At 44.8% G+C, this 20,598-nt stretch overlaps 1 protein-coding gene across 3 annotated transcripts; it reads left to right on the forward strand.

The window, feature by feature from the left end:
- Positions 1-310: 310 nt before the first annotated feature.
- On the forward strand, positions 311-4,839 carry LOC123443768. 3 transcript variants are annotated; one of them, XM_045120294.1, is made up of 5 exons: positions 321-973; positions 1,065-1,123; positions 1,221-1,871; positions 3,312-4,265; positions 4,431-4,839. In XM_045120294.1, exons 1-4 carry the CDS (start codon positions 595-597, stop codon positions 4,215-4,217), a joined length of 1,995 nt encoding a protein of 664 aa, XP_044976229.1. In that variant the 5' UTR covers positions 321-594; the 3' UTR covers positions 4,218-4,265; positions 4,431-4,839. The 3 variants fall into 3 exon arrangements, 2 of the variants coding, with proteins under 2 accessions (XP_044976230.1, XP_044976229.1); XR_006630818.1 differs by having other exon boundaries at positions 3,312-4,303; XM_045120295.1 differs by lacking the exon at positions 4,431-4,839 and having other exon boundaries at positions 311-973; positions 3,312-4,359.
- Positions 4,840-20,598: the final 15,759 nt, after the last annotated feature.

A 20,598-nucleotide genomic window follows, 5' to 3' on the forward strand; every position in this document is an offset into this window, starting at 1 on the left:
AAAGAAAACCGGACGGACACGGAGCGGACAGTCAATCCAAACAGATAAAAAACAAACAAACACCCCGTCCGTTTGAGTCGATTGATTGGAGTTGCTTTAAAAGACTTATATTTAGGACCGAGCGAGTATCTATCAAAGTATGAAGATGTTTGTGCCACCAAACGGTATCGCATCCATGGTTTGCAGACCATGGTTTTGCCACCGCTCTTGTATATCATGACGCACTCTTATGTCTACACTATCCGTTCTATTCCCAGACGACAAAAATACACATAAGCAACTAAGTCGTGGAAACTTTGATGATTCCAAAATCACAGCGCCAACCCAATACAAGCACCAACTAAACCTCCATTTCGTTGGTGTACACCCATCAAAAAGTGCATCCTCCCAAATTCTCTCAATGTAGGAGAGATGAATACTCAACAGACTCTGGCCTCTGCTTTTGCTCCTTCCTTCCTGTGGGCCACTTTGATGCGTTCTTCTCTTTAGCCACCTTCCATCCATGCAACAGGGAATCAAATCTTAACTTTTTTTATTTCCAAGCACCACCATTCCTTTTCCATTTCATTGACCAAGATTGGACATAAATGCCCCATGGGACCTCCTCAAGGTCGCTGCTTAGGCGCCCCCTGGGCATGGCGAATTGGAGAGCAGAGCATGCCCAACATATGGCGCTCGCTTGACGCCATGGACCACCAGGAGGGAGGCTGGAATGGAGGAGCTGGCCTCATATTCTCCCTCCGGTTTGATCCCATGAGGGCGGTCTTCGATCGTACTCTGGCCAGCTTCCCTGTTTCCGCGCTGATTAGCCGCCTTCTTGGATGGAGCAAGAGCAGTGGCCAAGGGACGCCGAAGGGATCCGTGATGGTCGCTGCCGCCGTTGCACTTTACGCGGCTGCGCTCTTTGTTTCAGATCAGCAGCCTCGCCGGCGACGCCTGGCTGCTTCTGCTGCTGCAGCTAGGCCAACTTCTGGTATGCAGCTTGTTTCATTAGTTGATCGTAGCTGACCCTCATGCTCACGTTTATATCATATGTGATTTGATTTGCATCGATTTGTCTGCAGCAACCAGACCTCGTGCTCTGCCTACGCCGGACGATGGGCTCAGAATTGTGGCATCGGATGTAAGTCGTGATCCTTGGCTAGAACTTCCGTTTCTCGATCATGGCAAATAAGTACATGCAATCAAACTAAACTAATTGTTTGCCCTTCGTATCAAAGGATGAATATCTGGAAAACGTGATCCACAGCGCGTCAATCGGTGCCGGGGACGATGAGCCAGTTCTGGTGGCAAGAGTTCACACCATGCCACCCGACGTGGCTGGAGCAACCTCTGCATGGGAAACGGAGCACGATAAGCTGGAGAAGGAGGAGGTCGAACGATTCAAGGAGCTGTGGCTGTCGCTCGTGGAGCGGGAGCAGAGGCTGGAGCTCCGGCTGATGGACCTCGACGGCCTTATAGAGCAGGAGGCCACCGTGAAAGAGCTCGAGAACCGCCTCGGCCTCGCCGCCGTGGAGGCGCGGCTCCTGGAGCTCAAGGTCTTGTCGCTGCGTGAGGAGAACGAGAGGCTCAAGGACCAGGCGGCGGAGCTGGAGGCCGTCCGGGCTCAGCTGGGTCGCGCCAAGGAGAAGCTGCGGGCGCTCAAGGAGCGGGTGAAGGTCGAGCGGGAGGAGTCTCAGAGCGAGGCGGCGATGCTCCGGGACAAGGTGATGGGGCTGGAAAAGACCGGCGAGCAGAGGGAGAGGGTGCTGGCGGCGGAGGCGGCGGAGCTACGGAGGGCCAAGGCCGCGCTGGAGGAGGGGAACAGGGAGCTTGCTCAGAGGTTGCAGGATGCGGAGCACGTCTCCTCCGCTGTTACTCTGGTTCGTGAGGTAACTGCATTCCAAATTTCTTGTTATCAATGCAACATTTTCTGCCAGTTCGTTCAAATTTGCGAAAATCGGCAGTACATTTCAATTTCTCCAGATTTATGCGTCGATTGTTGAACGGCTTGCAGCTTTGGTCAAGCGAACAAAGCTATCTTCATGTAGAGAGAAAAAAATAGTAAAAAAAACATGCTTTTTTTCTCAACCAAAATGTCCTTTCTAAGCTCGTGATGCGTTGAAATTTCCTGCACACAAAGAAGAAGAAGATGTGTTGAAATAGCAAATCCAACAAAATAGTTTACATTTGAAACCGATTCTTTGGATGTCTGGATTACTTTATACTGGCTTGCTGTTTTGTTGGCAAAACGCAAGATGACCGTTTCATCTTCATTGGTTTGGAACAAAGTGGCGGCTGAAAAATCTGCCAAGTTGTTTTTGTTATATGTCACTGTCACGGCTTTAATTCGACGCTAAGGTTACGTTGAGAACCTTCTGAATTATTGGTTTTATTCTGATCAGGCTCTTGCGTGGTGCAACTGAACATAAGGTGACCAATTAGTTTTTGTTGTGGTCACCGCTTTGGCGATTATGACCCAAACAGCAACATTTTACCATCTTACCTTGTTTGATGCACTACTATTTAATACTCCCTTCGTCCCGAAATACTTGTCCTAAAAATACATACAATAAATGTATCTACAATTAAAATAAGTCTAGATACATTCATCTCTAGGACAAGTATTTTCGGACGGAGGTAGTACTTCATTTATTTTTAAATATAAGTTTTAAGTTTTTTAATGATTTCAGTAAAAGACAACATACGAAGCAAAATGAGTGAATCTACATTTTAAAATGTGTCTCTATATATTTGTATGTAGTCTGATAGTGAAACCTCTAATAAAACTTATATTTAAAAATGAAGGAAGTCGGTTGAAACTCACAATTATACGAGTTGCGACACTTTTTGGCACATTTTTTCTCGATATTTATTCAATACCTTTCTAAACTACTCCCTCTGTTTCTAAACTAAAATTTATCCGTAGTAAAATCTTTAAAAAACACTTGTATTTATAAAAGGAGGAAGTATATGTGAACTCCAAACGAATAAGTTGCTGTATTTTTCTATAACATTCTATAATTCTTGAGATTCAATCGCCAATTGGCGAATATTATGTCAGCTTCTCCCTGTCCCACCGAGAAACCATGCGCACATGGTGCCACTATTTTTATAGAAGACATATGTCACTATCTTTTGAGAACATTCCCTCCCCCACAAGTGCAAAGTCTGAATTTCCCATGTACACATTGTGGGTAGAAAAAAAAACTTTACCATGTGCTACTCTCTCTCTCTCTCTGTGTAACTGTCACAGGATTTCAGTATCGGCAATCTTTGTCTATGTGGCTAAACATGCTAAGTCATCTTCCCCCCTTTTTTTCTGAATTTAGGACGACATCGTTGACGAGGCAAACTACCTGAGGGAGGCGAACGATCGGCTGACGAGGCAGATCGAGCAGCTACACAGCGACCACTGCGCCCACGTCGAGGAGCTCGTCTACCTCAAGTGGGTCAACGCCTGCCTCCGCCACGACCTCCGTAGCGGCGACCACCACCCCTCGTCCGCTCAGCAGGATCAGGACGGGGTTGCCAGCGCAATGCCGTCGGCCATGGATCTCAGCAAGAGCATGAGCTACCGCTCCAGCGAGAAGGCCAAGGAGCTCATGCTCCAGTATGGCAGCCTCGGCCTCGACGGCTACGACCCCGCGCTCTTCTCGCCGCTCAACGACTCCATGTACGGCGACGGCGAAAGTCACCAGCAGCATGTTGGAGATCAGCACGAGCCAGGGCGGAGTCCGGTCGTGCCGTCGCCGGCCGCGGCCGCGCCCGAGAATCGGGCCGGGCATGGCAAGCTCAAGTTTCTGAGGAATATCAAGAAGCTGCTAGCGAGCAGCAGAAGGAGCCACGGCCACGACCGCAAGAGCAAGAAGGCCGCGCCGGACGACGATCATCTGGAGAAGGCGATGCGGTGGCTGTCCTCCAGCAATCAAGACGCGCTCGGCGGAGACAGCTCGTACGAGAGCACGCCGCTGTCGTCGTGCGACCGGACGCCGCTGAGCAGCGTGACGACCGTGGACTTGCACGCCCGTGCGCGCGCCGGGGAGGCGCCCTCCACGCCGAGGCTGGAGGCGAAGACTCGGCTGGCGAGGTCCAAGAGCGACAATGGCGCCTCCTTCAGGCGGGAGGCGACCAGGTACCACGCTCTCCGGCCGGACCGCCCGGCCGGTCCCGGGACAGACGGGTTCCACTCGCCCGAGAAGAATAGAAGGTACTCAGACGAGTTGAGAAGCTCCTGATCAATACTCCTATGTTGGTGCATGGGACGCTCTCCTGCACCCTGCAGGGTAATGTTTTTGCACAATAAACTTATTAACAGCAACAGGTCTGTAAGACGAAATGCCAACTTTCTTCATGTTTTGTGTAAATACTTTTTTTTAACATCTCACCACAACTTTATTAGCTAGGAATCAACACATTGTCTCTTACAAGTAATGGAATGATGGCATTAGGTGGCTCATCAAACCACGGCCTTCGGAGTGCCGCCGCGACGGCTGGCGTCCTTGCCACCATCCCCGGGCCACCGCGCGATGAGGAAAGGGAGAGGTCAGCGATGAGAAAAAGGAGTCGTCGGCGACGTAGAGCGAGCGAGTGGATCGGGTGGGAGAGTAAAACTGGAAAATGGTGAGAGGTGACGGATAAAGCGAGTGAGCCATGCGAGAGCGAGCGAGTGGATCGGGTGGGAGAGTAAAACTGGAAAATGGTATTTTTTTTTCTAATGTGGCAGAGTTTGCACTGGGTTTTTAAAAAAAAGAAGAGAGGAAGTAGTACAAAAAAAAGTGATAAATTTCATATGGACGTCTTCTCACGCTACGACGTGGCTATAGCCATTTTTTTATAAATTTACAGAACTATTGTACATATTTATTATTTAGGGACACCCTGATCAAATAGTTATAGTATTAATATTAAGAATGGACGTTTGGCTGCCGAACACCATGAAGACTTTTAAATTTGAAATTAAAATTTATGAAAATTCATATTTTTACATTTCAAAAAAAATATGAAAAAAATACAAAGATATGTGAGGGCGTAACACACATGTGTGTAAATTTTTAGAAAAAAATACGTTGAAATGAGAGTTGTGCAAGAAAGACAAATATAAAGGTTTTTAACACATGATACTATTCATCCTCTAAGGTCATGAATTTATCTTTTTTGTATAGATCGCATTTCAACATTTTTCATTCTAAAATTTTACACATATATATATAACATCCTTATTTACTTGCATATTTTTTTTAATTTTTTTTAAAACCAAAACGTTTGAATTTTAAATTATTTCCACGAAAAGACCTTAATGATGCTTGGGAGCCAAAAGCAATTTTCGTACTACATTCAGCTATTTAAAACCTTGATTACAATTATGGATCAAATCTAGAGGAGAGACAAAGATGGCAAGATCTGATATCGTCCCTTAACACGATGATCTGAAATCAAACAAAATGTCCCTAAGGCCTTGTTTGGTACTAGTGTATTTTAGGAAATTTGTGGGGATTATCCCGGTCAAACCCCTCAATCCCCACACATCCCATAGCACCATTTGGTTCTAGTGTATTTGACATGTATTTCATCCCAACATTTCTCCTCAAATCCCCAAATTATAGTGCATTTTTCTCAATACCCAATACACTACCCCTACCTAGTGTATTGGGGATAAATGGGGATTTGAAGGGATTGGGTGAAGGTTGGGGTTTCATCCAATCATTTGGGGAATTATCCCCACCAGTCTCCTCAAAAACACTAGTACCAAACAAGGCCTAAGCGTGATCCTCGAGAGATAGTTCTTATCACTACAAAGTCCACCTTTAGTCTGACCCAAGCCATATATATCATGAAATTGACTTTTTTTATAGTTTTACTAAAGCCCAGTGGCCCACCTTGTTCTTTTCGCATCTGAGCGAGAGAGGACCTCGATCGCTTGCTCTCTCCCAGCTAGCGCTTGGCGCCGCAGTTTCTAGGCGCTCGCGCTCGGTCCCTGCTGCTGCTCGGCACCTCCCCCGTCGCTGCATTACCACTGGCCACCAGCAGCCCCTCGCCCCCGCCTCCCAGGATCCCTTGCCGAGTCGCCGTCTCGCCGATCTGGACTAGACGGGAGACGGCATACGATCGCCCCTGCTCCGGTCTACGGAGTATCTGCTCCGGCCTTGACAATCGGTTATAAAAAAGAAGTATACTTTGATGTCATTGATCAAACCATTCAAGAACTTAACAATCGGTTTGATGAGGTCAATACGAAGTTGCTTATTTACATGTCGGCTTTGAAGCCACTCAATTCTTATGATGCACTTAAGGTAACGAGACTTGTTGAATTCTATCACATGGACATATTAAGCACGGATTTGATAAGGCTAGAATTTTAACTTGTTACTTTTAAAGATGATAGGTTTAGAAATGCAAGTAATATTGATGAGCTCTTTATTTTGCTTGTTGTAACAAAGAAGAATGTTCTTTACGATCTGCTGTAGTTACTCATTCAATTGATATTGATTTTTACCGATGACAACGTCGAGTGTTGAAAGGGTATTTTATACAATGAATCTAGAAAAAAATAAGTCGAGGACTAGTATGAGTTATGATCGCTTGAATAATTGTTTGGTGACGTCCGTTGAGCGAGAGGTGTTCATGAAAGTCACTGAAGATGACACAGTTGATGCTTTCATGACAATGCAACGACGTAGAGTTATCTAATGTTGTAACTTTTTACTTCTGTTTCTTTCATGTAAGCCTTTTGTATTGTAACCAAGCACACTTGAAATATATTTTATGAACTAAATGGTTGTGACATTTGAATTGAGCTATTTATGTAATTTTTTGTCATTTTTATTACATTTGAATTAGGTAAAAAAAAATCAAAGTGTGCATATCCTTCATTTTATTTCTGGATCCGCCACTGATCGACCAGGTATATAAGGCAAGCTAGGGTGGGAGGGGCGTTTTGGCTCTGGGTTCCAAATGCTCCCTATATCCTGTACATCCAACTTCACATGGGGATATACGGTTGTATTGGAAATTTGTAATATCTTTATTCTTGTATGTGTACACAACATAAGAGGGCAATGGACAGAAAGCGGCGTCAGGTGTAGTTGCGTGCTCGGCCGGCGGACTTTAGACGATTAATGCATGTACTCTGATAAAGAATGAGTAATATTTTTTTATTTTTAAATATAAGTTTTTTTAAAGATTTACTAGAAGATTACATACGTATGTATATAGACATATTTTAAAATATAAATTCGTCTATTTTACTACATATATACTCCCTTCGTCTCAAAATAAATGTCATAGATTTAATACTAAGTTGGTATAAGTTGGTATAAATTTATACTAGATCAACGATATTTACTTTGGAACAAAGGAAGTAGTTCCTAATAAAACCTTTAAAAAGACTTATATTTAAAAATGAGTGCACAGTTGGGAAAAAATATACTGCTGATTGTTGGACATCCGAAAGCTGGTGATGCCAAAGGAAAGCATGACACCGTTTATGACAGACATTGCATCGATGGTCGTCATCAAAATATAAGAAAAGTGGACGCCATTGTAAGGGCAGGTACAATGATGATATATGGATACAGATACTTCATAATAAAAATTAAAATGAGGCATCTATATTAATTTTTTTCCCCAATGCAAGCTATCATCAGGATGCCTCATCAAAGAATATGCATCTCTACTTTTCTCTTTAACTTTTTCAGCTTTTTACATTGGGTCACATATCTTTTTTCTTCAAGCACTCGCCTCCTGCATAGGATTTCGCTTCTTTATCTGAACCTATTTTTTTTATCTGATTCTACTCCCTCCGTTCCTAAATATAAGACCTTCTAAAGATTACACTATAGACTACATACGGAGCAAAATGAGTGAATCTATACTCTAAAATATATCTATATGCATCCGTATATAGTCCATAGTGTAATCTCTAAAAGGTCTTATATTTAGAAACGGAAGAAGTAAGACGAAAAATTATTATGAGACTATGCATTGTACATGCTCTAACGATGTTAAAGACTTGCTGTTTGGAGGCCATGACGGTGAAGGCTGGAAAGTGGCTTTGGTAAAAAGCAGCATAAAACGGCCTGGCTGGCTGCCTGTGTGGTTGAAGTAGGAAAACTGGCGAAGCTGTGACGGCTAGTTATAACTCTATCTCTAGTTAATGGAGGTACTGATTAACAGTGAAACTTTAATTAAGCATAGCACAACATACAAACTGATACTGTAGTTGGTTATGCGAGAACCCTGGTACGGATAACCCGTAAACTGCAGCATGCTGATTATTAGAGCAACTTTAGGAGACCCTGCATCCGTCCGGCCCGTAAAACGTGTTTGCAGTTCGCGAAAAAAACACCTTTACAGACCGGCGCGTACGGCTGCGGATGCAGACTCCGATAATGGACCCGTAAAAAAGCATATTCGTTTTTACGGGTCGGCTTTGTGGGGTCTGCTCTGGCGCAGCTCCTCTCGGTCCGGAAAACCTAAATTTGCACCACATTTTTGCTAGAATAATGCATTTCTTTGCTTTTACAACAACATTTGAATACATAAACATCACCACATCTTTGCTAGAATAGCAAGATCAAAGAAAACAAGAACCACAAGTATGCATTTTAGAAGATTTTCATCTTCCATAACTGCTCTAACTAGTTGAAGCAATATCTTTTCCATGCATTCATCGTTGATCTGCGGATTCTTCATCTTGCATTCTTCATTCTTCATCTTTGGTTCGGAATAAGTAGACGTTGCACATGCAGTCGCATCATTGTTTTTTATTCTACTAAAGAGTGCATCGACATCTATTAACTTTCTTTCTATCAATAAATCAATGTATTCGCCTTCCCAAAACCAAAATGAGCATCCATATTCCTACACAAAAGAATAACCATGTTCGGAATGAGGATCCATAATTGAACCAAAGAATGAGATATCGCAAGTGCACGTACCCCATCGTTTTCGCATTTGAAGAACACCCATCCGGGATGGTTCGGCGTGCCCGAAGTAAGCCGCAACATTGTCCGCGTGCAGTCGTCGCACTGTATGAGCGGCAACGGCGAGACACAGAGCCGTTGCGCGAGCGTCGAGCCCGGTAGACGGCCGGACGAATCCATGCCCGCAAGTCATCGGTGGCGCCGGGAAGACGAACCCGTCCTGCATGCGCTGATGTGCCCTTGCCGGGGCTGCGGGAGATGCTCCCCGACCACTCCATCGCTTGGCGCAGCCACCGGCGGCCGGCAAAAGCCAAATCCGGCTGCCGGAATCTTGGGCGAAGGGGGAGAGAGGGGAGGTGGTTAGTGTGGGAAAGCGCGGACTGAAATGTCCCCCCACTAAACCTGAGAATGGTTTCATACTTGAACCATACTTGAACCATACCCATTCATTTATCTCTCAAAACCATACTTGAACCATACCCATTTAGTGTTATTTTTAGCCCAACCAAAACCAAACCCACTATTTTTTCCACCCAAACCAATTTAAACCCAAAACATAACCGTGGGTTTTAACCCAGTACATAACCATGGGTTTGCTTTAATGTACATATGATTACACAAATTGACATATTAAGAAACAAATGAGATAGAAAATGCATAAATGCATCTACAACGGTTTAGAAACAAAGTAATCCTTGAGATACAGTAAACACACACTAAGAGGCAAAAAGAACACGCCCATGGTTGAAAAGCTCACTAACAAGTGTATTAAAACCAAATTGCTTAGCGAAAGCACAAGAAAACACTTCCGATTTTCATCTGATGTTTACCCGTAATACATAATTACATAGTGCTTACAGCATGCACGCGGATCAAAGATACTTGTTCTCGGTCGTCGTTGATTATTGCATATAACCAATGCATAGAAACCGGTTTGGACCCATAATTTATAACCGCTAATAACCAAACCGTTTAAACCCATAACCAACTATACCCAAACTGGTTTCTCCACATACCCAAACCAAAACCAAACTAAAAAAATTTCAACCTAATAAAACCTGAACCAATCAAACCCAAAGTAAGAACCGAACCGTTACACCCGATTTTTTAAGAACCATTCTCACATTTACCCCCCACCAACCGCTTCCCGTTTATATGCGGGACACCGCAGCGGCGAGGGGGAAACCAGTGCAGGCCAGGACGGGATGCGGGGTCTGCTAGAGTTGCTCTTAGGCCATACTAGCTTGACACTAACGATCTCAAATATGGCAATCAAGACGACCAGCACAAGGACGATTGACATGAACAGGTTCTTCATGGATTCATGGCCACCATGAGGTTCAGCTGCTTCAGCCTTGCCAAATTGAGCGGCAAGCATGAGGCTCCATGGATAAATCGTGCTCAAGTGGTCTCAAGGACGCGTGAACACCATAGTGTAGGTATAACTCGTAGATGATGCACCTGCAATATGGAGCTAAAAGACAATGAATGATTTTGGAGTTAGACTATAAAAGAAACTCCAACGCACTCATCCATTTCGTCCGCTCATATTTATTTGGATCGTGGCGGACAGAAAAATCTTCCAAACGTGCACACTCAAATGGATGGATCTTCACTTTTTGTCTGCCTGCTGACCCATTTCCGGTTCATTCTTTAGCCTGATTTGCGTCAACGCGGACACAAGACAGACATGCACCGTGCGCCAACTACCCCCTCGCATGTGAGTCGGTGGCAAAGCCTCAACCATTCCCCTCCACTTTCCCCCAAAACCCTCGCGCCCGCGCGCGCTCCCTACCACTTGCGATGGACGACGACATCGATACCGTCGTCGGCCTCACCTCCCTCGCCTCGTTCGGCATCAAGACTAACCCCTCCCGCAAAGGCAAGCCTCGTGCCCCCCGCAAGACCGCCACCATGCCCAAGAAGAAGAAGGAGGTGACGCCCGGGGAGCGGGCCAGGGAGTCGGCAAAGAGAAAGGGCCGGAGGCACGCAGCGGACGCAAGGGACGAAGCAGCGGCCACCGCGGCCATAGCCGTCGTCGCGCAGTGGGAGGATACCGTCGCGCGCATCGCGACGGCAATGAGGGAGGCGCTATTGTACCTAGGGTTAAACCCTGGCCACCATGGGCTCGTCAACGCCGCCATGGCCACAACCAGCACTGGCCCGTCTGCGTTTCCTCAGATGGTGCTGCCAGGGTGGCCTCGCGCGTCGGTGACTCGCCCAATTCCCGGCTTCCACGTCTACCCACAAGCCTTCCGACTCGTCGGGGAATACTCGCCGGAGGTGAGCGTGGTGGCGCCTTCCACACTCGCGCCCCGCACCCATCGACCTCAGCGCCACACCTATAGCCGGTGGCTCATCATCAAGTGGGCCGAGGAAACACGCGCGGGAGATGTTAGTTGACATGCTCTCCGGCGCCCGCAACCTGTTTGACGAAATGCCGACAGCCATCGACAACGAGAGGGCCAACCGCTTCATGCAGAGCATCATCTTCGAGGGTGATGCGGCGGCCGCGGGCGGTGCTGCCACGACTGCGACTGGCTACGATCTCGAAGAAACTCAAGGCCAAGACGACCGAGGGTCGTTTACGCCATCGACCTATGATCAAGCTGGCAGGCAGTCTACCTTCAGGCAAGATCAGGTCGGCCTGGACCTGGACGGCTTCCTGCTCGACCACGTGTTTGCGGATGACTACGACCTCGAGGAAGAGGATGGGGTGGACATCGACGGGGAGCCTTTGTTCGCGGACGAGCTCGCCAACCAAGCTGTCGGAATGCAGCCAAAGCGCAAGAGCAGATGGACGAAGGCATAGACGGCGGCCGAGGACAAGCTCCTTTGTGAGTGTTGGAGAGACATTGGGCAAGACCCCAAGGTCGGCGCCGAGAAAATGGCATCAACCTTTTGGATTCGTGTCCACCATGAGTTTCACAAACACAAGAAGTGTCCGCCGTACCAAATGCAAAGCACGCGCGGGTGGATTTATGTCGGTGCACTAAAGTTTGGGCCTTTAGTGCCCCTTACTTGTGCACGGGAAGTTGCAGCCACACCCGCGGCAAGGCTTGCTGGGAGACTGCAGAAGACCAACACGAAGACATGCAAGCCCAGAAGACTGAAGACTGAAGGCAGAACCCCCGACAAGATTGATGTGCATGTTTGTCAAATATTTTGTGTTACGCACATTCCCAGAAAGAACTAATGAACCGCCAAGGTTCCATGCCTCTATTTCTCTTCTTTGTTTTTCTTTAAGGATAGAAGGTTCCCTCGCGTACAAGTTTGCCGGGGGTGAGGGTGTTGTAAATATGACCTAGAGGCAATAATAAATTGGTTATTATTATATTTTCTTGTTCATGATAATCGTTTATTATCCATGATAGAATTGTATTTATTGGAAACCCAAATACATGTGTGGATACATAGACAACACACTATTCTTAGTAAGCCTCTAGTTGACTAGCTTGTTGTTCAAAGATGGTCAAGGTTTCCTGGCCATAGGCAAGTGTTGTCACTTGATAATAGGATCACATCATTAGGAGAATGATGCGATGAACAAGACCCAAACTATGAATGTAGCATATGATCGTGTAAGCTTATTACTACTATTTTCTGCATGTCAATGTATCTGTTCCTATGACCATGAGATCATGCAACTCCCCAACACCGAAGAAATACCTTGTGTGTATCAAACGTCGCAACATAACTGGGTGACTATAAAGGTGCTCTACAGGTATCTCTGAAGGTGTCTGTTGGGTTGGCATGAATCGACACTCGGATTTGTCACTCCGTATGACAGAGAGGTATCTCGGGGTCCACTCAGTAATACAACATCACAATAAGCCTTGCAAGCAATGTGACTAAGGAGTTAGCCATGAGATCTTGTATTACGGAACGAGTAAAAAGACTTGTCGGTAACGACATTGAACTAGGTATAGAGATATCGACGATCAAATCTCGAGCAAGTAACATATCGAAGGACAAAGGGAACAACATACGAGATTATATGAATCCCTGACATAGAGGTTCAACCGATAAAAATCTTCGTAGAATATGTAGGAGCTAATATGTTCATCCAGGTCCCGCTATTGGTTATTAACCGTAGAGGTGTCTCGGTCATGTGTGCATAGTTCTCGAACCCGCAGGCTCTGCACACTTAAGGTTCGGTGACGTTTCGGTATAGTTGAGTTATATTGTTGGTAACCGAAAGTTGTTCGGAGTACCGGATGAGATCCCGGACGTCACGAGGAGCTCCGGAATGGTTCGGAGGTAAATATTTATATATAGGAAGTCCTGTTTTGTTCACCGGAAAAGTTTTGGGCTCATCGGTAGTGTATCGGGAGTGTCGGGAGGGTACCGGGGACCATAGGGAGGGGTGTCACGCCCCGAGGGGCCTTATGGGCTATGGGAGGATACAAACCGGCCCCTAGTGGGCTGACATAAGCTCCCACTAAGTCCCATGAGGTTTGAGAGGCAAAAAACCTAAAGGTGAAAAAGGTGGAAAGGGTTTCCAAGTGGAAAGGAGGAATCCTACTCCTAGTAGGATTGGAGTAGGACTCCTCCACCTCCAATTTCAGCCAAACCTTGAGGGTTTGAGGCTGCCTCCTCCCCTCCCTCCCTCCTATATATACTAGAGGTATTGAGGGTTTTTGAGACACAGAAAAACAGCCACGTGCTGCCCTCTCTCTCTAGATGTGTTTCTCGTCTAGTCTAGTTTCAGCATTGCTTAGGCGAAGCCCTGCAGGAATAGCTCCACCACCACAGCCACCATGCCGTCGTGCTGGAGAACTCATCTACCTCTTTGCCCCTCTTGCTGTATCAAGAAGGCGGATATCGTCATCAAGCGGTATGTGTGTTGACTGTGGAGGTGCCGTCCGTTCGGCACTAGATCGGGATGGATCGTGATGGGATCGCGGGACGGGTCGTGATGAGATCGCGGAACGGGCTGCGATTTGGATCGCGAAGATGTTCCACTACATCAACCGTGTTATATATGCTTCAGCTTAGCAATCTTCAAGGGTATGTAGATGCACTCTCCCCTCTCGTAGATGATCATCACCATGCATAGGTATTGCATGTGCGTAGGAATTGTTTTTGTTTCCCATGCGACGTTCCCGAGCAAAGGGTGCGGACATCAACAGGCGATGATTTAAGTGATGACTGTTCAAACGGAAAGGAGTACAGCATCAAAAGGCTAAGTTGCAAACACTCTGAGTAAATTTTGAACTGTGAAGTTACTTTCCTTATACGATTTTGACTTTTGTATGGAAAACCTGCACGCGAAAGAACCTTGTCAAGATCAGTTGCGCCCTTACTTTGTTTCGAGTCTGCTCAACAACTTAAGTGGCTGCGCCGATTGCGCCAAGATGCCTTGCCAGTAGCTACACTGCCAACAGGCTGCTAAGGACCTGTTCCTCGAAGCGCTCGCGACAAGGTTGTACGTGTGCTGATCACCGAGGTGTCGTCTGTTTGGCACTAGATTGGGATGGATCGTGATGGGATCGCGGGACGGATCGTGATGGGATCGCGGGACGGATCGTGATGAGATCGTAGGACGGGCTGCGATTTGTATCGCAGAGATGTTCCACTACATCAACCGTGTTATATACGCTTCCTCTTAGTGATCTACAAGGGTATGTAGATGCACTCTCCCCTCTCGTAGATGATCATCACCATGGATAGGTATTGCATGTGTGTAGGAATTTTTTTTGTTTACCATAAGATGTTCCCCAACAGTGGCATAATGAGCTAGGTTCATACATAGATGATATCTCGAGTAGAACACAAAAGGGTTTGTGGGTGTTGATGTTCAATTTGCTGCCCTCCTTAGTATTTTCTTGATTCAATGGCATTGTTGGATTGAAGCGGTCCGGACGAACATTACTCATACGCTTACGAGAGACCAGTTTCATCGACTAGCATGCAACTTGGTGCATAAAGATGACTGGCGGGTGTCTGTTTCTTCAACTTTAGTTGAATTGGATTTGACCGAGGCGGTCCTTGGAGAAGGTTAAATAGCAATTTGCATATCACCGTTGTGGCTTTGCGTAAGTAAGATGCGATCATACTAGCTACCCATAGCAGCCATGTACAAGTTGCAACAACAAATTAGAGGTTGTCTAACTTGTTTTTTGCAGGGTATGCATGTGATGTGATATGGCCAAAGACATGATATGATATATTGGATGTATGAGATGATCATGTTGTAATAGTTAAATATCAACTTGCACGTCGATGCTACGACAACCGGTAGGGGCCATAGGGTTGTCTTTAAACTAACGTTTGTGCTTGCAGATGCTTGTACTATATCACTAGGTGGTAGATTTAAAAGTAATAGCATAGATAGCGCGGCAACCTCGATGGTGGCACGATGATGGAGATCATGGTGCGGCGCCGGTGACGATGGAGATCATGTTGGTGCTTTGGTGATGGAGATCAAGAAGCACAAGTTCATGGCCATATCATGTCACTTATGATGTGCATGTGATGTTAATCCTTTTATGCACCTTATTTTGGTCAGAGCGATGGTAGCATTATAAGGTGATCCCTCACTAAAATTTCAAGATAAAATTGTGTTCTCCCCGACTGTGCACTGTTGCGGTACTTCGTCGTTTTGAGACACCACGTGATGATCGGGTGTGATAGACTCGACGTTCACATACAACAGGTGCAAAACAGTTGCACACGCAGAACACTCGGGTTAAACTTGACGAGCCTAGCATGTACAAACATGGCCTCGGAACGCAAGAGACCGAAAGGTCGAGCATGAATCATATAGTTGATATGATCAACATGGAGATGTTCACCACTGAAACTATACTCAATTCACGTGATGATCGAACTTGAGTTAGTGGATTTGGATCATGCGCCACTCGAATGACTAGAGGAATGTCTATTTGAGTGGGAGTTATTAGTAATGTGATTAGCTAAATTATCATGAACATAGTCAAAAAGTCTTTGCAAATTATGTTGTAGCTTGCGTTGTAGCTCTACTGTTTTTGATATGTTCCTAGAGAAAATTTAGTTGAAAGATGATAGTACCAATTATGCGGTCTGGGTCCATAAACTGAGGATTGTCCTCATTGCTGCGCATAAGGCTTATATCCTTAATGCACCACTCGGTGTGCTGAACCTTGAGCGTCCTCTGTGGATGTTGCGAACATTTGACATACGTGTTTTTGATGACTACGTGATAGTTCAGTGCGTAATGCTTAACGACTTAGAATTGAGGCGCCAAAGACGTTTTTTGAACGTCACGGAACATATGAGATGTTCCAAGAGATGAAATTGGGATTTCATGCTCGTGCCCTTGTTGAGAGGTATGAGACCTACCACAAGATTCTTTGTCTTCAAAATAAGGGAGAAAAGCTCAATCGTTGAGCATGTGCTCAGATTTTCTGAATGCTACAATCGCTTGAATCGAGTGGGAGTTAATCTTCCAGATGAGATAGTGATGGTTCTCCAAAGTCACTGCCACCAAGCTACTAGAGCTTCGTGATGAACTATAACATATCAAGGATATATATGATGTTCCTTGAGCTATTCACAATGTTTGGTACCGCGAAAGTAGAAATCAAGTAGGAGCATCAATTGTTGATGGTTAGTAAAACCACTAGTTTCTAGAAGGGCAAGGGCAAGAAGGGATACTTCATGAAACGGCAAACCAGTTGTTGCTTTCGTGAAGAGACCCAAGGTTGAACCCAAACCCGAGACTAAGTGCTTCTGTAATGAAGGGAACAGTCACTGAAGAGGAACTACCCTAGATACTTGGTAGATGAGAAGGCTGGCAAACTCGACAGAAGTATATTGGATATACATGATATTGATGTGTACTTTACTAGTACTCCTAGTAGCACGAGGGTATTAGATACTGGTTTGTTTGCTAAGTGTTAGTAACTCAAAATAAAAGCTACGGAATAAACGGAGACTAGCTAAAGGCGAGGTGACGATATGTGTTGGAAGTGTTTCCAAGGTTGATATGATCAAACATCACACACTCCCTCTACCATCGGGATTAGTGTTAAACCTAAATAATTGTTTATTGGTGTTTGCGTTGAGCATGAACACGATTAGATCGTGTTTATTGCAATACGAGTATTCATTTAAAGAAAATAATGGTTATTCTATTTGCTTGAATAAATACCTTCAATGGTTTATTGAATCTCGATCGTAGTGGTACACATGTTCATAATATTGATGCCAAAAGATACAAAGTAGTAATGATAGTACCACTTACTTGTGGCACTACTGCTTGAGTTATATTGGTATAAAATGCATGAAGGAGCTCCATGCTGATGGATCATTGTACTCACTCATTTTTGAAATGTTTGAGACATGCAAACCATGCCTATTGGTATAAACGCATGAAGAAACTCCATGCAGATGGATTGTTTGGACTCACTTGATTTTGAATCACTTGAGGCATGCAAATCATACCACATGGGCAAGATGACTGAAGGCCTCATTTTTCAAGTGAGATGGAACAAGAAATTAACTTGTTGGAAGTAATACATTTTGACGCATGCAGTCAAATGAGTGCTGAGGCACGCAGTGGATATCGTTATGTTCTTACTTCACTAACGATTTGAGTAGATACAGGAGTATGTGCTTGATGAATCACAAGTCTGAAATATTGAAAAGTTCAAGCTATTTCAGAGTGAAGATCGTCGTGAAAAGAGGATAAAATGTCTACGATATAATCATAGAGATGAATATCTGAGTTGCGAGTTTGGTGCACAGTTAAGACAATGTGGAAATTGTTTCGCAACTCATGCCACCTGGAGCACCATAGTGTGATGGTGTGTCCGAATGTCATAGCTGCGCCCTATTGGATATAGCGCATACTATGATGTCTCTTATCGAAATACCACTATCGTTTTGGGTTAGGCATTAGATACAACCGCATTCACTTTAAATAGGGCAGCACATAATTCCGTTGAGATGACAATGTATGAAGTATGGTTTGGAGAAACCTAAGCTCTCGTTTCTTAAAAGTTTGGGCCTACAATGCTTATGTGAAAAAAATTAGTCTGATAAGTTCGAACCCAAAGCAGATAAATGCATCTTCATGGGATACCCAAAACAGTTGGGTACATATCCTATCTCTGATCCGGAAGCAAAGTGTTTTTTTCTAGAAACGGGTCCTTTCTCGGGAAAAAGTTTCTCTCGAAGGAATTGAGTGGGAGGATGGTGGAAACTTGATTTGGTTATTGAACTGTCACTTCAACCAGTGTATAGCAGGGCATAGGAAGTTCTTCCTGTGGCGCCTACACCAATTGAAGTGGAAACTAATGATAGTGATCATGAAACTTCGGATCAAGTTACTACAAACCTCGTAGGTCGACAAGGTCACGTGCTGCTACAGAGTGGTACAGTAACCTTGTCTTGGAGGTCATGTTGTTGGACAACAATGAACCTACGAGCTATGGAGAAGCGATGGTGGGCCCGGATTCTGACAAATGGCTGTAGGCCATGAAATTCGAGAGAGGATCCATGTATGAAAACAAAGTGTGGACTTTGGAAAAACTACTTGATGGTCGTAAGACTATTAAGTACAGATGGATGTTTAAAAGAAGACACACAATGATGGTGAAAGTCACCATTTAATAAAGCTCGACTTGTTGCAAAGAGGTTTCCGACAAGTTCAAGGAGTTGACTGCGATGAGACTTTCTCATTCGTAGTGATGCTAAAAGTCTGTTGGAATTATGTTAGCAGTTGCTGCATCTTGCATATGGATGTCAAAACATTCTTTCCTCGACGGTTTCCTTGAGGAAAGGTTGTATGTGATACAACGAGAAGGTTTTGTCAATCCTAAGGATGCTAACAAGTATGCAAACTCCAGCGATCCTTCTATGGACTGGAGCAAGCATCTCGAAGTCGGAATATACGCTTTGATGAGATGATCAAAGTTTTTGGGTTTATACAAGGTTTGTGAGAAACTTGTATTTCCAAAGAAGTGAGTGGGAGCACTATAGAATTTCTGATGAGTATATGTGGTTGACATATTGTTGATCGGAAATAATGTAGACTTTCTGGAAAGCATAAAGGGTTGTTTGAAAGGAGTTTTTCAAAGTAAAGCCCGGATTAAGCTGCTTGAAACATTGAGCATCAAGATCTATGGAGATAGATCAAAGCGCTTAACAGAACTTTCAACGAAATGCATGCCTTGACAAGTTTTTGAAGGAGTTCAAAATAGATCGACAAATAAGGAGTTCTTGGCTGTGTTGTAGGGTGTGAATTTAAGTAAGACTCAAAGCCCGACCACGACAGAAGAAAGAGAAAGGACGAAGGTCGTCCCCTATGCATTAGTCGTAGGCTCTATAGTATGCTATGTTGTGTACCGCACCTAATGTGTGCCTTGCCATGAATCTGTCAAGGGGTACATAAATGATCCAGGAATGGATTACTGGACAGCGGTCCAAAGTTATCCTTAGTAACTAGTGTACTAAGGAATTTTCTCGATTATGGAGGTGATTGAAGAGTTCGTCATAAAGAGTTACGTCGATGCAAGATTTGATACTAATCCGGATGACTCTGAGTAGTAAACCAGATTGGTATAGTGGAGCAGTCATTTGGAATAGTTCCAAATGGCGTGTAGTAGCAGCTTCAACTGTATGGGTGTTAGATCTGAAAGGTTCACATCCGTTGACTAAGAGATGAAATAGAGATTTGTAAAGCACACACAGATCTGAAAGGTTCACATCTGTTGACTAAGAACCTCTCTCACAAGCAAGACATGATCGAACACCAGAACTGTATGGGTGTTAGATTCATTACAATCACATAGTGGTGTGAACTAGACTATTGACTCTAGTGCAAGTGGGAGACTCCTGGAAATATGCCCTAGAGGCAATAATAAATTGGTTATTATTATATTTCCTTGTCCATGATAATCATTTAATATCCATCCTAGAATTGTATTGATTGGAAACTCAAATACATGTGTGGATACATAGACAACACACTGTCCCTAGTAAGCCTCTAGTTGACTAGCTCATTGATCAAAGATGGTCAAGCTTTCCAGGCCATAGGCAAGTGTTGTCACTTGATAATGGGATCACATCATTAGGAGAATGATGTGATGGACAAGACCCAAACTATGAATGTAGCATATGATCATGTCAGTTTATTGCTACCGTTTTCTGCATGTCAATGTATCTGTTCCTATGACCATGAGATCATGCAACTCCCGGACACCGTAGGAATACCTTGTGTGTATCAAACGTCGCAACGTAACTGGATGAATATAAAGGTGCTCTACAGGTACCTCCGAAGGTGTCTGTTGGGTTGCCATGAATCGAGACTGGGATTTGTCACTCCGTATGAGAGAGAGGTATCTCGGGCCCCACTCGGTAATACAACATCACAATAAGCCTTGCAAGCAATGTGACAAAGGAGTTAGCCACGAGATCTTGTATGACGGGACGAGTAAAGAGACTTGCCGGTAACGATATTGAACTATGTATAGAGATACCGACGATTTAATCTTGGGCAAGTAACATACCGAAGGACAAAGGGAACAACATACGGGATTAACTGAATCCTTGACATAGAGGTTCAACCGATAAAAATCTTCATAGAATATGTAGGAGCCAATATGGGCATCCAGGTCCCGCTATTGGTTATTTACCGTAGAGGTGTCTCGGTCATGTCTCCATAGTTCTCGAACCCGCACGGTTTGCACACTTAAGGTTCGGTGATGTT

Source organism: Hordeum vulgare, chromosome 3H, assembly GCF_904849725.1.
Source record: "Hordeum vulgare subsp. vulgare chromosome 3H, MorexV3_pseudomolecules_assembly, whole genome shotgun sequence".
Lineage (NCBI taxonomy): Eukaryota > Viridiplantae > Streptophyta > Magnoliopsida > Poales > Poaceae > Hordeum > Hordeum vulgare.